The sequence below is a fragment of the Buteo buteo genome, chromosome 13 (assembly GCF_964188355.1).
Source record: "Buteo buteo chromosome 13, bButBut1.hap1.1, whole genome shotgun sequence".
Taxonomy (NCBI): Eukaryota; Metazoa; Chordata; class Aves; order Accipitriformes; family Accipitridae; genus Buteo; species Buteo buteo.
The window spans coordinates 8,413,552-8,428,386 of NC_134183.1; the positions used below are offsets into that span (position 1 = coordinate 8,413,552).

General features: G+C 46.4%; 1 protein-coding gene across 5 annotated transcripts in view; it reads left to right on the forward strand.

Moving 5' to 3' along the window:
- The window catches only part of MYO15B (myosin XVB), a 41,994-nt gene that overhangs the window by 14,125 nt on the left and 13,034 nt on the right, over nt 1-14,835 (forward strand). For 4 of the 5 annotated variants that reach the window (XM_075044537.1, XM_075044532.1, XM_075044535.1 and 1 more), the window contains 19 exons: nt 1,508-1,585; nt 2,761-2,818; nt 4,371-4,501; nt 4,609-4,704; nt 6,421-6,656; nt 6,741-6,919; nt 7,625-7,697; nt 8,133-8,339; nt 8,447-8,526; nt 8,732-8,829; nt 9,009-9,096; nt 10,531-10,641; nt 10,819-10,913; nt 11,514-11,762; nt 12,253-12,349; nt 12,697-12,840; nt 13,136-13,325; nt 13,458-13,548; nt 14,091-14,313. In XM_075044537.1, the coding sequence (XP_074900638.1) occupies nt 1,508-1,585; nt 2,761-2,818; nt 4,371-4,501; nt 4,609-4,704; nt 6,421-6,656; nt 6,741-6,919; nt 7,625-7,697; nt 8,133-8,339; nt 8,447-8,526; nt 8,732-8,829; nt 9,009-9,096; nt 10,531-10,641; nt 10,819-10,913; nt 11,514-11,762; nt 12,253-12,349; nt 12,697-12,840; nt 13,136-13,325; nt 13,458-13,548; nt 14,091-14,313 (2,524 nt within the window). The remainder of the gene's footprint in view (nt 1-1,507; nt 1,586-2,760; nt 2,819-4,370; nt 4,502-4,608; nt 4,705-6,420; nt 6,657-6,740; nt 6,920-7,624; nt 7,698-8,132; nt 8,340-8,446; nt 8,527-8,731; nt 8,830-9,008; nt 9,097-10,530; nt 10,642-10,818; nt 10,914-11,513; nt 11,763-12,252; nt 12,350-12,696; nt 12,841-13,135; nt 13,326-13,457; nt 13,549-14,090; nt 14,314-14,835) is intronic. The other variant, XM_075044534.1, reaches the window with a different exon arrangement.

Below are 14,835 nucleotides of genomic sequence, written 5' to 3' on the forward strand. Positions count from 1 at the left end.
AAGAAGGAACAACAGAGACTGGAGCCTTGTGTCCCTAGATGAAGTTCAGAATTGGCAAAGGTAGTACAAATGCAGCCGATTCGTATGTCTGTGTTTGTGAGATTTTCGAGGTTGCCCCACACGAGACATGAGCTTATTCCATCTGTGGCCTGAAAAGCTGCTGTTCTGCTCAAGCTATAAGGAATAATTCATCCTGGTCTTCTAGTTCTCCAGTTCAATTTCTGTGTTTTCCCAGACGCTGACTGAAATGCAAGGTTTTTCAGTCCACAGTGATGCTTCCCTGACTGGTTGCAGCTGCCTCAGGCTGCTGAAGTCCTTGGCCTTTCACAAATCAGCTGGGCCCAAGGTTGGAGTGAGAACAGGATGGCAGTGGTTTGAGAAGATGGAAAATTGTGTGCAGGAGAGCGTCATGGTTCTATCAAATGGGTTGAATGTATTTTGCATCAGCTATTAAAAAGAAAATTGAAAACAGGAAATCAGACCACTTGTCCTTAGAGTAGCAACTAACATCCCCATAGCTGTTAGCTTCACGAGGGAGGGACCCAGTACAGCTGCTGGCATGACTAGCAAAGGATGGGGCAGAGGGTTAAGGTCAGTGTTGTAAGACTGCAGAGATTCCTTCTGCCATGCTGTGCCCAGAACAGTGTGTGTTTCTGTTCCTTTTCCTGCCCCTTCCTACTTGGACAGGATCCAGCCTTTCTTTCTCCCAGGTAACCACAACAGCACAGCCCTTTTGAATTTGTTTCTGGTCCTCCAATATTTGCTTGCTGAGGTCTCTGTACATGCAATAACAACAATAAAGGTCTCAAAGTTCACCTGCTGCCAAGTTCCTCCTTTCCCCCACCCCACAGCCCTGCCCTTTGGACTTTAGCATGCCTACTGTCTTTCTCAGCCCAACCCTCATAACCTCCCATCTAGTCACACCATACTGCAACATAGACAAGCAGGAGAGAGAGAGAGAGACCCTCCTTTTCCATCTTTGGAGTAGGAGTCAGGTGAGTGGTGAGGCTGGGGGACAATAGAATGGATGGGAAAGGGCTGCAAGGGAGTTGGCTTTTGGTATTCCTCCCACCCCCTCTAAAGGGGTCCCTCTCCATGGACAAGTTCATCTGTCCATGTTCAGGCTGTTACCATATTCTTTGGTGCTAGAGGAGGCAGGTGAATATTTCTGACAGCTTCTGTGTGCTTTTGTCCTGAGACACATCAAATGCTAGGCAAGGGAGGAAAGGTGTAGCAGGGATGCTGGGCAGGTGGTGAAGGGTCTTGCTGTTGAGTTGTGCTGTGCAGGGCAGGTGGTGTTTCAGCAGAGCTAAGGGCTCTGCCTGGGCATCCCCTTCCCAATACACTGTATTGAGTCCCAAGAAGGGTCTGCAGCTGTTCTGTCATTTGATCTGCTGGAGCAGCACACCAGCTCCTGCCCATCCGTGGGGTCTGCCCCCAGAAGTAGCTGGAAGTGACCTCATATACATCTTTTCCCACCTCCCATCCCCCTTTCATCTCCTAACAGCAGGAGTTAGAGGAAGGGAAACGAAGAAGGAGGTCCCTGGACAGTGGTGACACAGAGAACAGTCCCAACCAAGGAATGGTAAGTTGTCAAACAGTCTGGGAGAGTCTGATATAAAACAAGCCAGGCTTTCAGGGTGTTCTCCCTTCCCTATGCCTCCTCAGCCCAGGTTTGCTGGGCAACAGCAAAACATCTGGAGAGTGTACAGAGCCCACATGTACACTGGAAACCTAGCAGCAAGAAAGGAGTTTAGCCTGGTATAAAAAGCCTTCTGATACATAACTATGTCATTAGTTTGGTGTTTCCCAATCATTAACCTGTATCAACTACTATAAGTAACACTGCTAACTAATGTCATTATTTATATGTTTAGACCAGGCATACATTTGCTATGATGTGTGTAGCAAGGAAATCTGAATTGACACCCTCCACAATGTTGCACAGGTTTGTCAGTAACAACAACAGGAATACTTAGCACTGGGTGCTCTTGCAATATCACCTGCTTCCTCAGGTGTGGATCCAGGACTGTGGCATTTCACAGTCCAATTCCTGAATATGCCGTTGAAAAGCTAGACTTAAAGTTAAGTATCTTCTTATGAGCAAAATCAAACTGATCCAAAAAAGCTGTGAATCTGTCTTTAAGCATTGCTGAGAGTTTATGTGGAGAGAGATGTCAGTATGCTGGTGAATACAGGCTTTACTATGTAGATCTTAAAAAACCCAAAAAACAAAACCCAAAAGCTCAGGCTTTGTGCCTTTGGCTTGGTTTCATAGTGTCTTAATCTGAGTAGTCCTGTCTGAAGATCAGAATCAGGTCTATTTTTATTTATGCTGTAGCTCTCTTGGATACTGAAAAATAAAAATGGCAGAAAAAGGAGTAGGAGGAAATGGCCCTTACCTTTCAACCGCAATCTCTTCTGTATAAAATGCCAGTCTTGTTAGTAATGAGATGAGTCAAAGAAAGTCAACTTTCCTGTCACTCCCCCCCCCCATGGCAGCTGATTTTTTTAGGAATTACTCACCTTTCCCTCATTTGCTGACCCATGTCATATACCTGTGTTAATATGATACTTCCCTATTTGTATTGCTTCTGAATGTTGCATAGGCAGAAATTACTGGGTTTGCTCAGATGCTTAGTCCTTGTTCTGGCCAGCTTCTCAAATGCAGCTTTACCTGGTTTTAACAGAACAGCTCAGGGTTTATATGTTGTTTCACTTCTGGTACCCCAGTGACTGACTTGCTCACTCTCTCCACAGGATGTGGGACTGCTGGAGATCCCTGCAGACCTTGCTGCCCTCCTGCAGTTAGCTGAAGGTAAGAAATCCTCCCTCCTTCCCTCTCTTTCCTGCACTCTTTTTGCTTTATTGTTTACTTCCTTGTTTTCTAGCAGTTTAAGTACGTGCTTGTTCTACCTGCTGTCGCTCACTTGGGTTACATTTGATTTATTATTACCGCAGTGTAAATATGATAAAGGCAAATGGTGTCACGTATATTGTTTCCCAACACAACAGGGTGGAAAAGTGACTTGGGTCAGTGGGCAGAACACCAGATTAAAATTCAGTATCTTTGTTACATTTTCAGCTCGTCTTTTGAACTGTGCTGATAGAACTGATGATAGTGATGGTGCAAAACTTTGGTCAAAGTTATGTGACAGCAAACTGTTTAATGAACCCATGTGTCTTGCAGAGCTGGATATCTGGGTTGTGAGAACTGAAACCTATCTTTTTCTACTCAAAAATTTGTAAGGAAATTGAAGGTGAAGAAGTCAAAACTGCAATTTTGGCACTTTCAAAGAAATATTTTGGGGTTTTAATTTAAAATTACTTGTTCAAAAGTAATTACTTCTTTTAAAATAGAAGTAGATAGAAACAATGTAACAGCATCAGGAACTAGCAATATAACAATTAAGGGAAATGTTTTGCTTGGGATGGAAATTTTTTTGCTTTGTTTTGTTTTCAAATCACCAAAATACCACTAACTGAAATAATTTCCCAAGTTGTTGACCTGATCTTGAGCATTAAGTTATTTGCAGTATAGTTTCCTCTGTAATAAGTTGAAATAGGTTGAGACAGGATTTACCTCTTTATGTTGGTATAGCATCTAATAGAATGACAGCTGTATCTTTGGCCTTCTGTATAGTACAGTAAAAGATACAGTCAGGCAGAAGGATCTTGTGAATTGGAGCAGACTGTCCTTGATTCCCAGATACCTCATACTTCATGGCATACACCTCTAGGGACTATCAGCTGGTCTAGTGAGCAATGTTACCTAGAGGGGCTCAGGGGACAAACTGCACTGAAACTGCTGAAAATGAAAGCTGATGGGTTGTAAACAGGGAGGAGGAGAGCATCCAGGGACATGGTCTAGAGATAGGGGAATGCACAGAAGCTGCGCTGCATTGAGAAATCTCTTCATTTAGGAAGATGCTTGCTCCTCAATTGTCTGTGAGCAATCCGTCATCCGGTGCCTCATCGTGAAGACCTCTCATTTACTCATTGACTGAACAGTTGTCAGCAGTATCTCTGCATAGGCTCAGTGTTTCCTGTCTTGTAAACTCTGCATAACAGAATTGAAACTCCGGGTGCTGACTGCCCTCTGGGTGTTTGTTACCCAGGGATAAGAGTCTGAGAGATCAGAGCTGTAAAAACTCTCTCCTGAAGTTAGGCCTTGTGGTCTCAAGGAAGTGAGGATGTGCCTGCTTGGGGGTTTAGGGCAGCAGGGGAGGACTGCGTGCCCCTGGAGCCAGGGGACTGGTATAGGTGCTCAGGGAAGGTTAGATGCATGTTAGCCATGTGTTACACTGTGAATCGGATGTGTTCTGGAAGCATTTCTAACTCCTATAACGCAAGACTTCTTTCTCTTACAGGTCAGTACCGAGAACAGGCCAACCAGATAACTGAGGCATTGCCTCCAGAAGTCAAGGTCAAAGACAACCTATCCCTCCCACCCAACATCAACAGCTATCCTTTCTCCTCCTTCATTAAGTCACAATTCCAGGTGGGAATCTTTTTATATCTCTTAATTGCTTCCCCACTGGGGAGATGCACTAGTTCTAGTAACACCAGGAACAAACTCTATGTTTGTGTCCTTCTATTTCTTTGTAGAAAACGTATTTCCCTGCCCCTGGTCAGCCTCTGCAGCACCCCTTAACCCATCTGGATGCTGAATACCAGGAGAGTGCACTTGAGATCAACAAACTGGTAAGAGACATCTTTCTTGACCAGGGCCTTGTTGAAGAATAGGTCCAGAGCTATAATAGATTGCCATTATACAACAAGATGCTGGTGGTGGTTACTGTTCTTACAATACATGGTGTGTTAGGAGAGCAGAATAAATTGTTCCTTCTAGGCACTGGAGCAGTCTGGCAGAGATCACATGCAGCCCCTTAGCATTGCTGTGTTCTTGGTGAGGCATAGACCAGCCATAGACTAATGGGATCAAAGTGAATTGCCTGGTGATGTAGCCTCAGAATTTGTCAGGACATATAGGAATTAGACTGCTAAGCGTTAGTTTCCCAATATTCCAGATTCAGTAGCAATGACAGTATAAGGGATGTCTGTCTTCTCAAGCACTTATTGTTATCTGTTGATCACAAAAAAGTTTAATTTAACCCAGATCTTTTCCATGATGTGGTTTGTAGTAAAAATATTGATTGTATCTCAGGCATACAGTTGTGCCAGTACACAATAGAGGACAGTGAACTGTTGTATAAAGGCTGGAAAAAGGCAGGGACTTTGTGATCGAGAAAACTACACCTGGAGCGACACTCTAATTATGTAGTGTTTGCATAAGAGGATGGTGTTATTTCATCTCTGTGGATGTGAAACATAAATTTCTTCTTAAAAATGGTAATGTTGACTCTCTAAAATAGAATGAAACTTCAGATAATTTCTAAGTAAATCTGGTAATCCTTTTGAGAATTACATGTAATTAAAATAAGCCCATTAGGAAAGGTAATACCTAAAACCAGTCTCTTGTTTTGTCCTAATGATCCCAATTATAGAAGAGCATAAGCTTCAATAAAATCTTGTGAATAGGATTGTGTTTAAGCAGACTACTATTATTTTTCCTGAAGATCAAAGACAATTTTTCTCCATTGCTAATAAAAAAAAAAAAAAAAGCTATTTCTTTGGCAAAGGCTGTAATAACTAAACAACCACCATCTCCTGTTTTTCTCAGTGAATCTCTGATGTGCTTACTACCATTAACCATTCTAAAAAGCGCTGTTCTCTGAGACAAAAAAATAGGCCATCTCTCATAAATGTTCTTTCCAAAGCTGTCCATGGCACATTTTAGAAAAATTTTCATCTAATGACATATTGAAGTGTAGAGGCTGAAAGAAATTATTCTGTACCTAAGAGGAAGAAATACAGATTACAAAAGCATCAAAGATGTTGATATGCATAGCCAAGAAGCTAAATCATTGCTTAAGGGAGTTTATTGAGATACCACATCTCATACTGCTTGGTATAATATTAACTACACCAAAGTCTTTTTAACATTCAGTTTTCAGGTGTTAGTATTTCCTCATGTCTGGTGCTCTGAGCTTTTCATAAAGATCAGCTAAGCATCAATTTCCTTTACATATTTTTTACAGCTAGGCAGCCTGTGGGCTCAGAGACAGTAACAAATAGGCTATGGTAACTTGCTTGTGTATCTGAGCAGAGGCATAACTAAGAGAGTGAAGTCATCCTGACTTCTAGTCAGGGTCCAATCTCTATGAACATTGCTTCCCAAATTCCCCAGAACTTAGGTGGTGCACAAAACCTGAGAATAGATCCCTATCTTAGTGTTGGCTACTCTTCTTAGGCTCACAAACAACCCAGGTTGTCACCTTACAACACCGTTTGGGACAGAGGGTTACAGCTACAGCTCTCTCTCTTTTTTTTTTTTTTTTTTTCCCCGGATGCTTCTAGATTTTGCGGTTCATTGGTGACAAGAATCTCCATGGCTGGCAGGAGGTACTTCTGGGCAACTACATTGCTGGGAGAGGTTTGAATAATGTGGCTCTGCGCAATGAAATCTTCAGTCAGGTGGTTGCCCAGACATGGAAAAACCCAGACATGGAGCACAGGCAGCGAGCTTGGGTCCTGATGGCGACTTTGCTGAGCTGCTTTGCGCCTTCACCAGCACTGGAGAAGCCATTGCTGAAGTAAGGAGGAGAAAAGGTCTAGCTACACTTTCCTTAAGGTTAAAGGAGATGAGCAGTGTGCTAAATGCAGTTGCCTTTTCCTAGATTTGTGTCAGATCATGGCATGGAGGGCTACAATGCTGTTTGCCAGCGCAAGATCTTGACAGCAGCACAGCACACTGAGATAGACTCTACGTTCTCTCGGGCCTACCCTCCCACTCAGCTGGAGTGGACTGCAAACCAGAGGAGAGGAAAGATGGTGCTGGATGTTCACACTTTTAATGGTAACTTGTGCTTCTGCCCTTCTGCTATATTCTAGTCCCTAAGGACTTTTCCAGTGCAGAAATAAGCATTCAGAAAATACTTCCCTCAGCTTAGTAAAGAGGGATCAGAACACTGATTTCTTCTGGCTGGTACAGCCATGGGGGATACAAGCATCTGAGTCTAAACCCAAACCTCCCAAAGTCTGGGCCTGATGAGACCTGCTACTCTGGCTGAGGGATGAGATTCTTCTGGTTTTGGGCCCATGTCAACAGAGGGCTGTTCTGCCTGTGCATATCTATGGGTCTGGTTTTCCTGTTATCCATTACTGCACAGCCTATGAAGCAGCAACTGCTGCCTTTGTTACAGGGACTTTCTGCCTGCCTGCCTTCTCAAATATTGGCTTATGCTGCCTCTTGAGTGATCAGAAGCTCTGTGAATTGAATGCAGAACATCCCTACTTTGGCTCTTTGGTGAGCGGAGTGGTGGCCCAAGTGAAGCAGGACACTGCAAGGGTTTTCAGCTGTCAGGTTGGAAATGCCAACCTACGCCACCAAACAGTTATTTTGGATGTGAATGTGTTCATGTGAAGCCCTCCATGTGCTTTCAGTCCTCTGTGGCCCCCACTCAGGAGTGTGTAAGACTTTGCAGCTGGGCTCTGCCTGTGTCCTGCAGAGCTTAGGTGTTGCTGGGGAGGCTGTGTGTACTGACTTTCTTTTCTGTGCTAGAGGAGAAGTTCTCAGCTGAGGTGGAGTCTTGGATGACTGGGGAGCAGTATGCAGGCTGGCTCCTGAGTGCAAGGTACTGCCAGAGGATGGGAGAAGAGCTGGGGGTGGGAAAGAGGCTGTTACTAGTTCTGAGGTTCAGACTGGTCGAGGCTGCAGGCTAGAATTTATATGGTCAGATGCGGAATAGGACTCCTTACCCACACCAGCTTGTGCTCTCTTCTTCACCCTTCCATCTGCATGAACTGCAGGCCTCTTTAGGAACAGAGGAATCACTGCCATGATCTGTCAGAGCAGTTTCAGAGGAAAGATTTAAAAAAAAATGGACAAATCCTGAGCGATTCTAGTTTTTCCCTGACCCTGGGCGCTTAATAGTTCTTCACACCCTAAATCTTAAGGACTTAAGCCATGATAGACAAGGCAAGAAGAAACCGAATGCAATGTTTTCCTTTCTCTCCCTTTCACCTGCCTACCTGAACACCTCTTCTCTCCTTCCTCTCCCTGTTACCAGGGGCTGTGATAAGAAGTCTCAAGGGTGGTCTATCTCCATGTTTACTGGCAACACATGGCAGGACCTGCTGGGCTGTGACTTTGTGCTGGACCTCATTGGAGAGATGGAGGAGGCCAGCAACCTCAGCAGTTCCTCTCAGTCCTCAGCTGAGTACCCCATCACTCCTGAAAGGGACAGAAGCTTCCTCCAGAGCTCTGACCTGGATTTGTAAGTCACCTAATCCTCCTGCTCCAACACTTGTGGCCCTGTCACCCAGCAGTTTGTCTTTCTTTCAGCACTCTGTACTGTCCTCATCTCACTTTTCTCTTCAACAGGATCCCTCCTGCTCCAGGCATCCAGGCCCCTACCTTTCCACCACCTAGTTTGCCTCCAGAATTCAACAATCTCCATCCAGGTAAGCTCTTGCCCAGAACTGTGGATGGCACTGGGAAGGGCCAGATGGGCCCCAGCCAGGGAATCAGAGCAGAGGGGGACACAGGTGATTCTTCTTGATGTAAAGCAAGGAAAGGCTCCACTCCAAAACATGACTGTCTAATAGGGACTGCAGGCAGGGGAATGTTCCTTACCTGCCTTGTCACCAGACTTCTCTCTGCTTTTAGATCCAAGCTTCAGAGACGACCTGAGGACCCCTGTAGGCTTGGATAACTATGTGGATGATCTCTTCAGCACTGTGCTGCATCAAGGCTCCAGAGTATCAGTAAGTCCCTTGATATTCCCTCTTACTTTCTCTCTGCAGCTCTCCTATCCCTGTGACTCCCTCAAGCATGCTTCTGCCTATTCACTCTGCCTCTGCTCAGCTCAGATATGCCTTTGGATGGCTCTCCCTCTGTGAAGTCTCTCTCTCTGAGCTCACATAACTGGTTTTTCTTGATGCAGGATATGGAGAACAGGGACATTCTGACTGGACGCATGAAAGGATGTGGGAAGATTGGACCCACACAGAGAGGAATCTTTCCTTCTACGGGTCTGTAAGGGGATGGGGACAGCTGGGAATACCTGCGGGGCTACATAAGCTTCAGTGAGCATAAGTCAGGGAGTCCCTTAAATGCTAATTATTGCATGGGGTCAGCTGATTCATGACTCATTGGTTTTTAGCGTAGGTCATCAGAAGTTGCACTCCTTACTCCCAGGTTCTGGGAGAGAGATGCTTTGGGGAAGGTGCTAGGTAAGGGTATCACCTTTGTTCTGCTTTTAATTTCTCTCTCAAGTTGGTCTTGGGGTCAAGGCAACAGGTAGCTTGCTTCTGATCCAGGCTACCTCTTCCCTAGGCCCATACTTGTAAGTCCTGTATTCACCTCTATTCACCTTGTCCTTTCACAAAATAGTTGCTGCCTTTCTCAGGGGAGGGTTTTAATCTTTCTTATTGCATCCTTACAGAGTTTCCCATCATCTCTAGCTATTCCTTGGGTTAGTAAGTCTGAACCCTGCAGAGGTTCTGGTTTGTGTGGTTAGTGTCTTTACTTTTCCTCCTTTCTGTGGAGCTAAGACTCAAGTATTTTCAGTAGGGTGGAGTCAAACACCAATATATTAATGGCACTGGGAAATCTACATGTGTAGGAACACACCCAGCTGTTTCAGAAAGGTGGGGAATGTCCTGTTCAGATCATTACTGAGACTGGGACTATTTTTGGCTATTGTAGAGGCATTGTAGGGGCACAACAAGCCCTATTACAGATCACAGGCCTGAGGCCAGTTTGTCACTCATGTGGCTACTTAGATCAGTGAGGAATATGAAGATCTCTCCATGACATCCCTGGGCCATTCTCACTGGGGAGGACATCATGATTCAGTAGACTTGCGCTATGTACTGACTCACTCCTAGCTGAGACTGATGTTCATGTCCTTTGCTCTGCTGGCTTTGCCATCAGTGGGATTTCTCTTTTGTGGCCTCATGTGGGACTTGACTGCTGAGGGCAGGGGAATTCCTTTCTCTCCACAGTTCCTTTACATGGTACACAATGCTACCCAGGCCAGGGCTCATTGTTCATTCACTCTTGCTACCTGCTGCAAAGAGACTGATATGGATGTGGTAGTCCCAGACATCTTTGCCCATCCCTCAAAAGAAACCCTTCTCTGTAATCATACACAGGCAGGAGTTATTTATATGCTCAGTCATGAAGGATGGTGGTGTCCTAAGCCAGACTGCAGAAGCAGGGTCCGGGTACTGTAGTTGTAAAGTCTGGCAGGCCATACGTTTCTCTTTGGTTTCCTTTTTCCACCTCAGTTTTGCTGTGTCCTGCTGTGTGTGAAGAGATAAACAATTCACATATCCCTGTTGCTGGTGCATGTGGAGAGAACCAGGGGCACCCAGCCTATGTGATGTGCTCTGTGGGATTGATCAGGGCTTCCTCATCTGCGATTCCCCAAAAGCACTGTGAATATGGTCTTTTGCCTCTAGGCTTCTCTGGAATGACTCAAGCATCAGCTTACCAGCCCATGCCTTCAATGATTGGGATGCCAGCAGCCATGCCTATGATGCCAGTGTCTGGTGGGATTGCACCTATGCCAAGTAATAACACAGTGTTTCAATAACTATACAGGGGAAGAGGATGGAAGGGTGGGTGTTGTAATTGTATGCATTTGAGTGTCAGATGGGGTGCATTGTCAACAATCAGCTCTGGGCTGATGCTCAGACACTGAGGAATGATTGCCTGTGGGCTTTTGCAGACTTGTGTGTCTTCCACAGCCATGGCTATGCCCCAGCCTGTGGTTCCAGCTGTAGATCCCAATCAGTTAGCAGCACAACAGCAAGCCTTTATCAACCAGCAAGCCATGCTCATGGTGAGTGGAAGGGACTGACTGGGAGGGGCCCAGGAACTGGGGAAGAGCAATGCACTGGTGTATGTGCTGTGAAGAGGTTTGAAGAGGTTAACCATGCTCCCCTCCTGCCTTAAGCCTGCTCTGTAACACTCTGTGCTGATGTGCTGGGGGTTAGCTATATAAAGTTGGGATTATTTAAGACTGCAAAACTGGGAACCCCCTTTTTGCCCCTTTGTGTACATGGGGACACTGAGGCACTGTAGGTGAGTGAGTAGCAGGAACAAGAGCAGGCCCCAAGAAGCCTCAGCTGTAATTACCATGTGTTTTTAAGCTGGGATTTGCTACAGATGCAGATCTGCAGTGTTCTGCTCTCAGTACAAACCCTTGTGAGTGCATGGAGGTCCCAGGCTATCTCACTGGTAGCTGAGTCTTTAGGGTGTTATTAGGAGCTCTGCATAATTGGCTAGGTGGGATCAGACTCCCTGGGCGTGCCTTGTACATAACACTGGGAAATTTGCAGTGGACTGTGTGGATGTTCTGTGATTACCAGTGAAAGCCTGACTGATGACTGTCAGTTTTGAGTAGCCTAGAGCTCATGGACATTGCTATTCCTTCCTCCAGGCCCAGCAGGTGACCCTTCAAGCCATGAGCATTTCCCAGCAGCAGCAACAGCAGCAGCAACAGCAGCAGTGGCAACAGCTTCTTGAGAACTCAAGGCCAACAGTCTCAAATCAACCACAAACTCCAGCTCCAGCTCCAGCCTCAGGTCCAGTCCCAGCCACTTCCCCAAAACCCAAGAAGCCTCCCAGCAGCCAGAATGCTGCACCACCACCAAAGGCTCCAGAACCGCCAGCTAAGGCAGACAAACCGGTATGAGAAACAAAGTGGTGGTGAATTTGGTTTGAATTTAATGATTTGCATTTTCTCTGCTTCCAGTGTGACAGTGGTTTGGTAGACAGGAGAGCAGAGAGCTATCCTTACCTATGACACTGAGAACTTTCAAACTCTGCTTGCTGAGTCTCTAAGACACAAGATCAAACCTTGGTGGCATTAGCTCTGTGGATGTTTGGCCTCAGTGTTGACCAATTAATTCCCAGCTGATCTGAATTATTCCATAGGAAAAACCATCACTCTGAGTTCTATATCTTCCAGCAAGCTGTCTTGGGCCTCTAACATACTCCCCCTTCTCTGGACTTGGTTGATGATTCCTTGAGTCAGAGACTGATCTCTAGGGACAATCCCAGATGGGGGGAAATTCTAGATCAGAACTTGGCGAGGGAAGATCACCTCTGAACTTAAGGGCAGTATGGAGGTATCTGCTGGCTAGGACTAACTAACCATGCTGTGAACTGCTTTGCAGGCTCATGACTACACGGAAGACCAGTTCTCCAACAGTGAAGATGATGACTATCCTCCAGAAACCTTCCAGCAGAAGAGAGAATATTTTCAGAAGATAGGTGAGCATCTACCACTTTGGGAATTTCACTCATTATAACACCTTATTCTGCAGCCTCCCTGGCATAAAAGGGTGTTGTCTTCCTGTCTGGAACACAGCTAATCCCTGCAGGAGCTGCTGGTGCTGTGTGTAGCAGGAGTTTTGGGTGCCTGCTCAGTGCCCTGCAATTCAGATTGTGAGGTGTTGTGTTGCCAGTTTTCTAGAAATCTTTGTGCTTGTGACTGCCACACCCTCCTTTGCCTCTAGAAAGCATAGGCTTCTGCTGACTGATGCAAGGGTAGGAACTATGCCATTAGTGCTAGGTTTTGGCTGTGGGTTTAACCAGCTCAGGCCCCCCCTTCTATATAGGAGAGCAACAGATCCGAGTGAAGAAAGTGAGGCCTCCTTCCAAAACTTGGACCCCTCCAGCAAATCCCCAGCCAAAGCAGGAAGAAAAGGAAGAGGAGCAGGAGAAGAAGGAAGAAGAGAAGCCTAGCCCTAAAACAGAGGCAGGTAAGATGCTGTGCAGTGGAGACCCAGGCAGGCTGACAAGCAGGAACTTTCCAGGAGCATCCAGCCAGGATGTAGCCAGAGAAGGAAAGGATCTGGCTCTTCTGGGAATCTGCATCTTGGCAGGAGAGGAGAGAGAGAGAAAGGCCTGAGCTTTGGGAATTGGGATCCCAAAGCAAGGCAGTGGAAGGTCATGACCAGTCAGCCTAGGGGTGAAAGAGAGGGAGCTTCAAATGAGATAAAGGGATTTCTCCTGCGTCTTTGCTGGTCTGTTCATTACAGCTGTCATCCCCAATAGCTCCTGCTTCACCTTTGCCACCTCCTGAGCCAAAGCCAAAAAAGCAGACACCAAAAGCGAAGAAGGAGCCACCTGTAGTGAAGCCTTCAGGCCCTGAGTTGCGGCCTGCACCTAGCCGGGAGATCCGCAACATCATCAAAATGTACCAGAGCAGGCCAGCCCCTGAGCCCCAGCCTATCGAGCCTATCAGGTGAGAGAGTGTGATCCACCCACGTGGGCAGGAAGGAGATGAGTGGGACTATATCCCAGCACTGCCACGTGGCTCCATTGTGGCCACAACCCCTCTGCAGCCCCTGTGACTGTGTTCCCCATTTTCTTGCAGAAGAGTGTCCAAGCCATTTATTAAGAAGAACGACCCCAAAAATGAGGCTCTGGCCAAGCTTGGAATGATGAACCTCCCATCTTCCAAATCAGTGAGTTCTTCACTCTCTGTTCACCTTAAGAGCTCAGCAGAGTATATCCAATCTCCAACAGGGTGGGAGCTACCTGGTAGTGCAGTAGCAGCCAGGTGATTTCTTGTTGGGTTACTAGATAGCTGTGAGCTCATACGATGGCACTGCCCATCCTAGACTGGGTTCCAATCTGTAAAGTCACTTGAGGTCCTGAAGAAAAGGCTCTGGAGCAGCAATTCCTATTGTGGTATGTTTAAGGATGATCTGGAAGCAAGGAACTCCTGTTCCCCACATTTGGCACCTAGGTCTTGCCCGTTAATGTCTTTTTCCCCTTCCCAACTGGAGGCTTCAATCTCAAATACTTGGTTCTCTGCACCTGGATTTGGTTGATCTTCATCTGTTTGCAGACCATGTGTTGATTTAAATGTCCTGGTATCCCTGTTCATACAGAACTTGCTTCCCGAGTTGGACAGCTGCCCTAGGGATGATTTATAACAGCAGTGTCAGGACAGAGCACAGTAATGCAGAGAATGACTGGGTCAAATGGTTTTGCTGTCTTGCAGCCATCCCCCCTGCCACAAGAGAAGAGACCACCTCCACCTCCCAAGCCCAAGCCAGGCTCAGCTTCCAGTTCTATCAAGGAGAAGCAGTTGCCTCTCCTGTCAGTCTTCAGCCAGGAGAGTACCCCACCAGGTTCCCAGACCCCTCCTGCTTCCCCTCCTGCCCCATCACTGTCTTCGTCTCTCCTGCCTGGGACCCAAGACTGGCAGGAATCCACAGGGAAGAGTGAGTATTGACTTAACCCAAGTGGAATTTGGTAGTGGGAGGCAGGGAGGGTATAGGGTCGGAATCAGCTGAGTGGCCTGGGAGAGTCACAGCACATGTTCTGTCATCGGCCAGCCAGCCAAAGACTGAGTGGACTGTGTGAAATAAGAGAGACTGTCATAGTTTCAGTCAGTCTGACCCAGTAATCAGCATGGCAGTTCCCAGCTCTAACTCTTCCCTTTCTTCCCAGTGCAGTGCAGGATGTCAGGCACAAATGATGAAGGAGGGGCTGGGTTTCTCTGAAAAATGCAGCTAAAACCAGAAAGGACCTTTGGGCTACAGCTTTATCAAGGTCCAGTCCACAATACATTTTATTGCCTACCTGAAGCATAATTACTTTATCAAAGCTTCAATTCAACAGATGGACTTTAGACCAGGGAGGAATGGGAAGCCAGGTATTTTACCTTCTAGAGCCTCTGGAAGGTCCTTAGAGACAGACTGAGGAATGAGAGAATGTTTCTTAGAGGGAGAAGGAGAGCTTGG